This window comes from Piliocolobus tephrosceles, chromosome 9 (assembly GCF_002776525.5).
Source record: "Piliocolobus tephrosceles isolate RC106 chromosome 9, ASM277652v3, whole genome shotgun sequence".
In the NCBI taxonomy this organism is placed as follows: domain Eukaryota; kingdom Metazoa; phylum Chordata; class Mammalia; order Primates; family Cercopithecidae; genus Piliocolobus; species Piliocolobus tephrosceles.
This window is the reverse complement of record NC_045442.1, coordinates 112,015,306-112,027,638: the sequence shown is the minus strand read 5'-3', so window position 1 is coordinate 112,027,638 and position 12,333 is coordinate 112,015,306. Positions and strand designations below refer to the sequence as shown.

The 12,333-nt window shown below is 33.9% G+C and overlaps 1 protein-coding gene across 1 annotated transcript in view; it reads left to right on the top strand.

Moving 5' to 3' along the window:
• MALRD1 (MAM and LDL receptor class A domain containing 1) overlaps positions 1–12,333 on the top strand; it is a 701,386-nt gene that overhangs the window by 271,185 nt on the left and 417,868 nt on the right. Inside the window, exons 22-23 of the mRNA XM_026454821.1 lie at positions 6,779–6,935; positions 10,309–10,419. Of these exons, the coding sequence (XP_026310606.1) occupies positions 6,779–6,935; positions 10,309–10,419 (268 nt within the window). The remainder of the gene's footprint in view (positions 1–6,778; positions 6,936–10,308; positions 10,420–12,333) is intronic.

The window sequence follows — 12,333 nt, the reverse complement described above, 5'->3', positions numbered from 1 at the left end:
CTACGATCAAGGCACTGACATATTTGCTGAGAGCTTTCTTGTTGGTAGATAGAGCCTTCTAGCTGTGTTTTCTCATGGTGGAAAAGCTGAGATAGTTCTAGGGTCTCTTTTCTAAGGACAGTAATCCCAATCATGGAAGTTTTACCCTGAAGACCCAATCACCTCCCAGTGGCCCCACTCCTTAATAACATTACCTTGGAGAGTAGGATTTCAACATGTAAATTTTGGGGCATGGACTCTAAAAAAAAGACCATTGCAAGTTCTTTGTATTTTCTGCTGCTTGAAGTATTGTTCACAACAGCTCTTTTAGTGGATTATGTCATGTCAGATATGCTAAAACAGCCTAAGCTAGCACCGTGAATCAAAGGACAGATTCCATCTGATCCTGGAGAATATGTCTCTCATACTGTGTGTGCCCAGGCCCAAAGACTGATGGGCCTTACTGAAAAATATCTTGATTTATTCACTAATGGGTATTTTTTTTCCTACTCATTGAATTAGAGTAACTACTCAGGAGATTCTCAACAAAGGAAAAAACAGTCAGTGTTTTAATTCCTTAATCTGTGTGATAGTAACAGTTTAGAAACTAATCTGTGTGATAGTAAGAGTTTAGAAACTGTTTATCCTATAAGACCTAGGCAACTTTTGTGAAAATAGCATGGACTATAAATCAGATCTCTTTTTATATAATGACTTTTAAAAGGACTTGTACATTGTCACCTTGGATCTTTACTTTTGCTACACCTGAAAGTAAAGCACGATTTTCTTAAACCTTTACTACTGTGTGGTTTATGATATGTTTTATAAGAAAAAGATGTGCTTCTATAAAACATCCTACTTCCCGCTCTGTATGAGAAAAGATAATTTGAAGGTTGGTAGAGGGACGCTGATATTTTATGAGTGACGATACTGTTAGCTGTGGTCATTACTGCCATACTCATTCCAGGAGAGGAGCTGATTTCCTCTGCAGGTGCATGCTTGAATAATCTCATTGCAGACACAGGCAAGTGTTTATGCAATTCTTCATTTTTCCATTAGGGATCATACATACATCATGTGCCCCCAATTAATGCCTATAAGACTGGCGACCAAATGATATATTGCTACATTGTACTGTGTTCGCAGTTTGATAAAAACACAAATGCAGTTTTGTTGTTTGCATTTTTCAAATTGATCTCCTGATGTATCTCCTTTTTTTTTTCTTTTCCCTGCAGGCGAAAGGGATATTTCAGAGATATATAATATTAGACAATTGTTTCCATAATTTATTTTATATTTGACCTTATGATTGAATTTTCTACAATTCTGTTGGATTGGGAAATTATACCTTGATTACCTTAAGTTTTTTTTTTTTTTTTCATTATTTGTGTAGTTTCTGGGTAATTAATACAGGGGCCTCTATTTGAAGAACCAGTGACAAATGCTTTTATCGTTTCTACAATTGTGACCACTAGTACATGTAATTTCTCCATGGTCTCCAGATCTATTTGCCTTATTCTGTCTCTTCTTACCTTTTATGTTTGCCACAGTCTGGAACAATGATCAACTTTTTATGTATAATTTCATCTGAGTCTACAATTTTTGTCACATCCTTATTTTTTATTATACATGTGCTTTATTAATTTTAAATTCACTTGGTTATTTTACCTGTTTTGAAGGTCTACTAGACCCTGTGTAGAAAACAAAATGGATGTGGTCCCTGAGTAAAGCAATACATATATCAACATTTTGGGATATTTTATCCAGTTCTAGCTGGTAGGCATATAGTTAAATAAATATGTACATATAATAACATACACAGACACACACACACACAGTTGAACACCTGGCGTACCGCATGCTACAAAGAAGGCAATCAATAAATGTTATATTCATTTAACGTGATACAAATGTTTTCTCTCATTGACTGGTTGGCTTTGTTATCATCATATTGATTTTTATGATAGAAATCCTTATTTTGAATGCAGTCTCATTTTTTCAATATTTTCCTTTATGGTTAGTGATTTTTATATACTGTTGAAAACAAACTTTCTTATTCCCACATCATGAAGTAATTGTTATATAAGCTTTCATTCCAAGTGTAATCTCCCTGGAATTTGTTATTTTTGAATGCTGTGAAATACTGGTTAAGGTTCATTTTTACCTCTCATAGCTAACTAACTTATTCAGTTCATTTACAAAAAACATTATTCTTTCCAAAACTACTTCACAAGAGCCACAATTTTCATAAATCAGGTGTCCAAATACATGTGGATCTGTTTCAGGACTATTTCTTATAGTTCTCTGGATTGTTTGTTCTTGTTCTAATTCCACTCTGTCTTAATGTTTTAGCCCATTCAGGCTACTATAACAAAAAAAACCATAAACAGAGAGACTTATAAATGAAGCACATTTATTTATCACAGTTTTGGAGGCCTGGAAGTCCAAGATCATGGTGCTGGCAGATTTGTTATCTGATGATGACCTATTTCCTCCTTCATAGACGGTGCCTGCTTGCTGTTTCCTCTTGTGGTGGAAGGGACTAGCTAGCTCTCTGTGGTCCCATTTATAAGAGCATTAATCTCATTAAGGTCACTTAATTGACTCCCTAAAGGCCCTACATACTAAGATGATCACCTTTGTATTTAGGAGTTCAACATGTGAATTTGGGGGAACACAAATGTTCAGACCATAGCACCTGATAACTCTATAATGTGTCTCTTTTTTTTTAACTTAAAGCATTTATTGATTTAAAACATTTAATGCATTTGTAGACAAAGAATCTTAATTTTAAAGTTATTTTCTTTTGTAGTCACATATGAAATGGAATTTGTGAACTGCTAACCTGAGTTTTATAAAACTGCTTTTTTTGTTTTTTGTTTTCAAATTTTACTTGAGGTTCTGGGATATATGTGCTGAACGTGCAGGTTTGTTACATAGGTATACATATGCCATGGTGGTTAGCTGCACCTATCAACCCATCATCTAGGTTTAAGCCCTGCATGCATTAGATATTTATCCTAATGCTCTCCCTCCCCTTGCCCCCTACCTCGACAGGCCCCGGTGTGTGATGTTCCCCTCCTTGTGTCAGTGTGTTCTCATTGTTCAGCTCCCACTTATGAGCGAGAACATGCAGTGTTTGGTTTTCTGTTCCTGTGTTAGTTTACTGAGGATAATGGTTTCCAGCTTCATCCATGTCCCTGCAAAGGACATGAACATGTTCTTTTTCATGGCCGCCTAGTATTCCATGGTGTATATGTGTCACATTTTTATCCAGTCTATCATTGATAGGCATTTGGGTTGGTTCCAAGTCTTTACTATTGTAAATAGGGCTAAAATAAATGTATGTGTTCATGTGTCTTTATTGTAGAATGATTTATATTCCTTTGGGTAAAAACCCCAAAATGGGATTGCTTGATCAAATGGTATTCCTGGTTCTAGATCCTTGAGGAATCACCACACTGTCTTCTACAATGATTAAGCTAATTTACACTCCCACCAACAATGTAAAAGCGTTCCTATTTCGCCACATCCTCTCCAGCATCTGTTGTTTCCTGTCTTTTTAATGGTTGCCATTCTAACTGGCGTGAGATGGTATCTCATTGTGGTCTTGATTTGCATTTCTTCAATTACCAGTGATAATGAGATATTTTTCATGTTTGTTGGCTGCATAAATATCTTCTTTTGAGAAGTTTCTGTTCATATCCTTTGCCCACTTTTGATGGGGTTGTTTTTTACTTGTAAATTTGTTTAAGTTCCTTGTAGATTTTGGATATTAGAACTTTGTCAGATGGATAGATTGCAAAAATTTTCTCCCATTCGCTAGGTTGTCTGTTCACGGTGATAATAGTTTCTTTTGCTCTACAGAAGCTGTTTAGTTCAATTAGATCCCATTTGTCTATTTTGGCTTTAGTTGCCATTACTTTTGATGTTTTAGTCATGAAGTCTTTGCCCATGCCTGTGTCCTGAATGAGTCTTGATATCTGATTAAATCCTCCAACTCTGTTCTTCTCATGATAAAATTAGCTATTCCCGTCTCCTTACATTTCTATATGAAGCTTAAGATTAGTTTTCCAATTTCTGAAAAATAAAGTCTATCAGGAGTGTGTTGGGATTTCATTGAATCTTTAAACCAATTTGTGAGGAATTGATATTTTTAAAACACTAAGTTTGATAATTCACACACGCGGTGTTGCTCTAGAGTTAGATTGCATTGCCTCAGGTGGGGCGATGGGAATCATCTCTTCCCAACTCCCATTCCCACTGGGAGACAGAGATCCAAGTTATGTAGAGATTTGTAAGGCATATTAAACATATATTTCAATTATTTCAAAACTATGTTTTAATTGATGCATGATAGAGGTACGTAACTCCAGAGTACATGTGATAATTTCATACATTCAACTAAATCATAAAGATCAAATCGGCGTACCTGGGATATTCATCAACTTAAATATTTGTCTTTTCTTTATGTTAGAAACATCGAAATGATTCCCTTCTAGCCACTTTGAAGTGTACAGTACATTATTATAAACTATAGTCACCTTACTGATTTATCAAACACTAGGTCTTTTTCTTCCATTAAACCGTAATTTTGCACCCATTAATCAACTCCTCTTTATTCCTTCTTGCTCCCCCTTCCTGGTATCCTATGTCAATTAAAAAGACTTTAGCAGGTTTTAAGAAGTGCACTTGGGGACATGATTTAATCCAATATCCATTAAAAAATTATGTGATGTGTGAAGAAGGAATAGAGTGAATCAACAGTATATGTGAAAGAACAATGAGATTTATTATTCTAAGCAAGAGGTAGTAAAAATGTGATGAAGTGATAGCATTAAAATTGGAGAGGAATGAACAATTCAAGCTACATCTCATAAGCAGAACTCAATTTCCTGGTGGACATTTAGATGTAGCACATTGAAATAATTTTCAGTGAAGTATAATAAAATTATTATAATCCTGACGTTTGCTTAAAGAAAGATTTGCAGGTTAAATAAATCATATGCATATAGGTATGTGCATGCAATTTTTTCTTGACTATTGCTTCTATATATCTGAATGTATAGGTATATCCATCTTTGTTCTGGGTATCCCTGTTATACTGGGATATTTAGCGTATTACATATAAGAAAGAAAGCTGGAAATGCTTTTTCTCTGAGACATAATTCAGACAAATATAAATGATAATTCTGCCTCTTAAAAATTAACTCATAACTCTGTGGTTTGCAGGGCACTAAAGTTCTTATTTCATTAGGAAGAATAAATGATATAAACCTAACCACAAAGTACAACTACCATTTTTTTAATATATAAAATATGCCAGGTATGGTGTTAGATATTCCACATATTTTATTTATGATTCTTATTAACACCATACATGGAACTATCTCATTTTCTGAAATGAAGAAACTAAGATGTTTAGAGAAGTTAAATAATCTGACCTAAATTGACCATCTAGTAAATGAGGAGGCCTGAGGCCAAACCCTGCTGTGTCTTTTGCAAACAATTCTGTTCCTACAAACTTGAACAGCCACTGGCAAGACTTGCAAGACTGAGCACTCTGTAAATACATGGTGACTGAATGACTACTTCCACCTCTCTTTCCATCTGTTTGCTCTTCACAATTCCCCCAAAATGATAAAAATTTTCAAAATAAAATAGCTTTAATAAGAAGCAAATTTAAACTCTAGTTTCTAGCATCTATATTTAAATTAGAAAGTGGCAAGAAATCAAGTTAATCCAAAACAGAGTGCCAGAATACCCAAACTGTGTGGATCACTTCTTTATGCTTCAAAAAGCTGTATTTAACCTAGAATGACTTTAATGTTTTATTCTCTTTTGAATTAATTTTCCAAGTAGGGTTATAAATCGTTTCTTTTATAGCAGAAAATATATTGATATTTAATCGTTTCCATCATTATTTTTCCTTTTTAATTTAGGCCTAGGAAAGAAAGGATATTCTTTAAAATTATGCACAAGGTTACTAAAATGTGTTGAAGTGAAACTGAGCTAAATCAATATAGAGAGAGTAAACTTGAATGGAAACCCTTTGAGACAGACCAGTTTCCTGTTTTTCATCCCCTACTTATTCACGTTTTTTCCTTCCTTTAATGTTTCTTCTAAAGGCAATCAGTGTTTTAAGGCTTCATTTTACTCACATTAAAATTAGCTCTAAAATGCTGATTAGAGTGTTAGTGGTATTATGTAAAAATATCAACCAAGTTATTACAGATTTGGTAGTTTCAGCCTTTATCATAATTGTGTACACATTGTGCCAATTGATATCATTGCAAGGACTATGGGTTCAAAATCAAAGTGGCAGAAGTATTATTTCTGATGAAGGTAATGGGTGATAATTATGCTATATAACACATTATACTTTTAGGAAAAAATATAAAACAATAAAATATGGTTAGTGACAAACTATACTGTGTTTTGCAATATTCTTCCTCTTCTTCTTCTTCTTCTTTTTTTGAGATGGAGTTTCACCTTGTTGCCCAGACGGGAGTACAATGACACAATCTCAGCTCATTGCAACCTGCACCTCGTGGGTTCAAGCTATTCTCCTGCCTCAGCCTCCTGAGTAGCTGGGATTACAGGCACACATCACCACGCCCAGCTTGTTTTGTCGTATTTTTAGTAGAGACGGGGTTTCATCATGTTGGCTAGGTTGGTCTTGAACTCCTGACCACAGGTGATCCACCTGCCTCAACCTCCCAAATTGCTGGGATTACAGGCATGAGCCATCGCACCCGGCCTCTTCTTCTTTTTATAATATGATAAATTCCTTTTCCAGAAATACCACAGATGGCTGGTACCTGTATGCTGACAGTTCTAATGGGAAATTTGGTGACACAGCTGACATTCTTACTCCTGTCATTTCATTCACGGGACCAAAATGTACCTTGGTGTTCTGGACACATATGAATGGGGCCACCGTTGGTTCTCTTCAGGTACTACTTAGGCAATCACATTTTCTGAATTTTCTCTGTAAAAGTTCATAGTGCATAATTTGGTATCATTACAATATATTCTGTTAATAAGTGAAAATGGACAATTACCAACACTTCACTAGATTTGTAATGATATGATGGAGTAAAAACTTTAGCAGAATTGGACATGAATAGCTAATAAGTAATTTTTATTCTATTTAATTATGAATGTTGTCTCTATGCTGAGGTTATAGCTTCTGGGTAATACTATTTTGCACTTGAAACATATGCATGTTTCAATATCAGTGTTCTGAGTATAACACAATCAAATAAATATATACACTTGGGTAATATCTGGATGTGTCTTCTTGTTGCCTTTTACTACATTCTGCAATAGTGTTTTTCAAAATGTTTCTGTTAAAAAAAATTAAACTGTTTTAAACACATAAAGAATAGCACAGACAACTCCAATATATCCTTCACTCAGAGATCTTATTTTTTTTAAATGAGTTGTCCTGGTAATGTCCCCTATAGAAAAAAAAAAAATCCAGTATAGGATAATAGATTATACCAAGTTATTTCTTTCTACAGTCTTTCAAACAGGAATAATTCCTTATCTTCCCTAGGTTTTTATAAACTTGCTATTTTAAAAGCCAGTAGCCATGTCATTTTGTAAAATGTCTCTTAGTTTAATTTTATTGTGTTAAGCTCTTTTTTCCCTATTATATAACTAACATCGTGTTTTTATTGCATCCCATTAGTTAGTGATCCTTATCAGCCCCATTACTTTTGTGGTTTTTTTGTTATCAATAAATATTTTGCAAAGAGAAATCAGTATGAATACTGATTTCATCTCCATTTTACCCACAAATTTTTGCCTTCAGTGGTGGCTTTTTTTTTTTTTTTTTTTTGCCTGAATTAATTTTACAATGCTGATTGCCTGTGATTTTCTAACTCCATTATTCTGTCCACATTTGTAGATTGGATTCATATTGAAAAAAATTCTCATCTCTCTATTTGTGTGTTCATTTACTATTCTATATCAATGTGGACTCATAAGTTTCTATTTTAGTCAACATAATAGTATTATTATTTATTTGGTCCTCAAATTGTCTCAGATTTGGAAATAAGAGTCCCTCTTAACCAACCTCCATATCTCTCTAAAACGGCCTATTGTTCTTTGAGCATATTCTTTCTTTTTGGCCAAGATGTTACAAACTTCACCTTCTTTTTATCCTGTCCAATCTCTGGAATTAACTATTGTTTCAAGAAGTCCTGTATGCTTTTGTTCTGGGGGATCCAACATGTACAGGCCAGAGAGCAGTTCTGGAATATTACAGAGCCCCAAGTCCTTTCTTCCTATACTGTATATTCCCTGGTAGAGAAAAATGCATAAGGTTCATGAGTAATATGCATAGACACATTAGTTATACTGAAGAAGCCAACTAAAATTTGGAGCATCTCCATTTATTCTGTTTCATAGTTTATGTGTTACTTTCCAGGAAACCTTGTCTGAAAATAAATCCACAAATTCCAGAATTGTATATACTATGAGCAGTTTTAGAGTAGGGCTAGCTTGCTAGAAGCAATCTATTGATAAGGACTCTCCCCCTCTTAAATACTATTAGCTTGCCAAGAAATCTTGAGCATATTTGCAACAAGATTAGACATGAGTTTCCTGCTTTTTCCCCAGTAGAGATACAGACTGTGACCAACTGCTAGGTCATTTATTTTCCAAAACGTTGATTGCAATATTAGTAGTAGGTGCTACCCCAACTCCTGTTTTTTTTTTATTCTATGGTTTTCCTGGCTATTGTTATTCATTTTTCTAAAGAAACTTTAGACAAACGTAGTTTCTTTCAAAAAAAATTTTTTTTTCTATTGGAAACATTTATTGTTTTCATTCTGAAAACAGTTTAAAAGTATATTTGTGTGTATACATGCATGGTTATGTTTAATAATCTAAAGGCATCCAAATGGTCTTCTGGATTGATGTTATAACTTATTGTTGTAAAGTGACTTTTTAAAAATGGTTTTAAGCAAAGCAATTACTACAACTTACTGTAAGATTTTTGTCAATAAAATGAGAATTATGTGTCTGGAATATTATGGGGTTAGGATTGATGATTTGAAATATACTTTCATTTTTTCAGTATAAAATTTGATATTGGTAGATTAACTTTTTTAAAAGGATTAAAATTTTGTAAGTCTGGAATTATAAAATGAATAAAATGATATCTATGCCTGATTTTTTTGTGCATGGATAAGTAAAATAACATTAAATGTTGCATTAATAAGTTTCTTGAACATGTTTTTTCTCAGTGATTTGTATATAGTGTATATATATAAAGAAGACTCGTTTACTATACATTTTTTTCAATGCCTTTCAAAATTGATTTTTAGTTATTGGTTAGAAACGATATTTTCTTGACCTCGATAGTGTTCCAAATTATTTTGATTTTTATAGACTGATAATTTAATGATAGTTTTGCTGGTAACACATTTTTTTCTGTGACTCTGGAGACTCCAATTACATTTTTAAAATGTGAATTTCATTAAAAAAACAGATAAATCATTAAAATTCATCTTCACTTTTAAAAGTTAGGAGTTTCACAAATCTTTTATCTGAATAATTCTTTGGTTGTATAAGTTCTATTTTTAAAAAGTAGTGTTGTGAAATCATTTAATACACTATCTAAGTCAGTTATTTTACAATCCAAAATTGTTCCACTCTCCTATGAGCCTTAGTTACTCACTTCATGGCTCGTTTTGTATGATTCTAAAAGAAGAGCCATAATAGTTTGCTGAGAGTAATCTGGATTCTGCTTTACGGTGAGGATACCGTACTGATGAGAATATGTTGGTTTCACGGCTGTTGGGCAGGAAGCTCTTACTAGTGCAGCATAAATAGATGCTCACTCATCTAACCCATCTGTGCGCTTACAATGAAATGAGCTGACATTGTAACATTACTGCCCCTCTGGAATCATCTAATGAGAAAGATCATTCTCAAAAGAGTGTTTTAGTAAGCAATTCCATACTTTCTCATTTGACCACAAGAGTATTATATAATATATAAAACAGCAATTGTTACTGCCGCCAGATTTTTAAAAAGTTAATGTAGTTGAGTTCTGAATTAAATGGTGCCCAGATACCTTAGGACTTGACTGACAGGTATTCATGCTCATCTGTATTGTACAAAGCTTGTGAGGTACCCTAGGGGCACAATGCTGTAGAAAACAAAGATATCTAATAAAAAAAAATGTCTTAGCTCTTCTCTCCAGGACTTCATGTTGATATTACAACTAAAAAGGAATCACTGGAAGAATTCTACATGTTTGCAATTTCTCAAAATAAAATACTTCAATGCCGTTTACCTGATTTATCTCTGCAGGTACTCATCAAGAAAGATAATGTTACTTCTAAATTGTGGGCTCAAACTGGATGGCAAGGTGCACAGTGGAAGAGAGCAGAAGTGTTTTTAGGCATTCATTCACATACACAGGTGTGTAATCCAGGTAATTATGGCTTGAGTGAGTTCTGCTGATATTTTTTTTCATCCTCATTTATTTCCTTCCATACTCACAGTCTTCTTGCTCCCCATTCCCTTTTTGATGTGTTCTATGGATGCGTAGACACGACACTTAACACTCCATGGGGCATTTTACATAAAGAATGGACAATTTCAGAATACTCTGATTTCTTCCAAGTAGATATTTGTACTTCTAGGAACATTTAATTTGAATAACAACCTTCCTTCACTCCCCAACCAGCCTCACACATACAAAGAATGTTTCCCTCTGTTTTGCAAATATATTCTCAGAGCTTGTACAGCAATTAATTCTTTCAAACCCAATTTAAAAGATAGTCTTTGGAAAACATATTATATTGTTAAACCTTATTATAGGCAATAGATTCACCTAATTTAAAAATATTTTTGGGAGGCACAATATTGTGTAATGCTCTACTTGTCTTCATGGAATTTGTGATAATAGTAAGAGGATCAGACCTATACATATTAATAACTAAAGAAAAGTACTAGTACGCAGATGAAAATGTTTAAATTGAAAATAAGCATGTGCTGAAATGTTTGGCACAAAGCATATTTCTTATGGATTACCAAGAAAGCAAGGCTTCCATTGGCTGTTGTTTTAATGGGAATTTTCCTAGAAGATGAGGCTTAGCTCTGAAGATTTGTTAAAATTTGAATAGGCAGAGTGAGAACACAGAGCCATTTATGTACAGCATTTTCTTCTTATTCTTAACTGCCTGGGTCTTAATTCCATGAATTTAGAGCCGTTTAACTCCAGATAGGATAAAATTCTTGTTGAATATTGCATTTTCACTCTTCCCTGTGCAGCTGGGGTAGTCAAGTTGGCTGTGAATGTTCAGATAAATACATCTACAACCATGTGCTTTCTCTGATAGATCAGCTCCTCCCAACTCCAATGGGAGTGTACAGGCTTCCATTGTATAAAAGCATTGGTAAGTATTACAGCCAGTTTCTTGGAATGATAGGTGTAGTAAATCCTATGTATCTTTTGCCTCTCTCTGGAGTCCAGTTTTCTTATGAATCACTTGTAGATAATTTAGGATATGTATAAAAAGGAAGTTCAACTTGAAGCAGTGAAGACTGAATAGCAATTTCATAGCCTTGCACAATATGAAAGTTTTATTAGAGGGATCCCAGCTGTTCCACCTCTCAGGTCTTTAAACTGAGGCGAGAAGAAATCTCATCAAGAACATGTAGAAGGTTCTACTCTGCCACACTTGGGCTTCCACCTCAGGTGATGAAGTCTTAACTAGTTCTGTGCATGTAAAATATTTGTATAGTAAAACCGTGTTTGAAGTAATATTAAGGGGAATTTCAGCACATACAATCAATTATTAATTTAGCCATTCTGAATTTCTAATTTTTCACATATTGAGATTAAAGAGAAATATAGCCCTGATTTTTTGACTCTTAAAACTAAATACTAATGACTTGTGAATATTTGCTGTTTTATGTGTGATTTCTTCCATGAAATATTATTGAGCACTTACTACATGCAAAGCACATTGCTATGCACCAAACACGAGAGAGGCAGTGATGAGTTAGGCACACTCTTCACAATTCTGCCATTTCTTACGAGATTGTTCTCTTTAGTCTCACAAAGATGAGTGCCTCTAGCCCTTGAGGAAACATATAAAATATTTTTAGGTATGGTATGCTGAACATCTCTGGGAAGTTTGTATAATTTTATTTGGGAACCCCCCCAAATTAAAACAAAATATTTAATTATGATTTTTACTATTAGAGCAATCACGTATGTAGCACTTACCGAGTGCTACATACTGTTATATGAATTTTTAAAATATTTACTCATCTTGCTTTCACAATAACCTTGCAAGTTACATAGTATTATTATCTCCATATTAT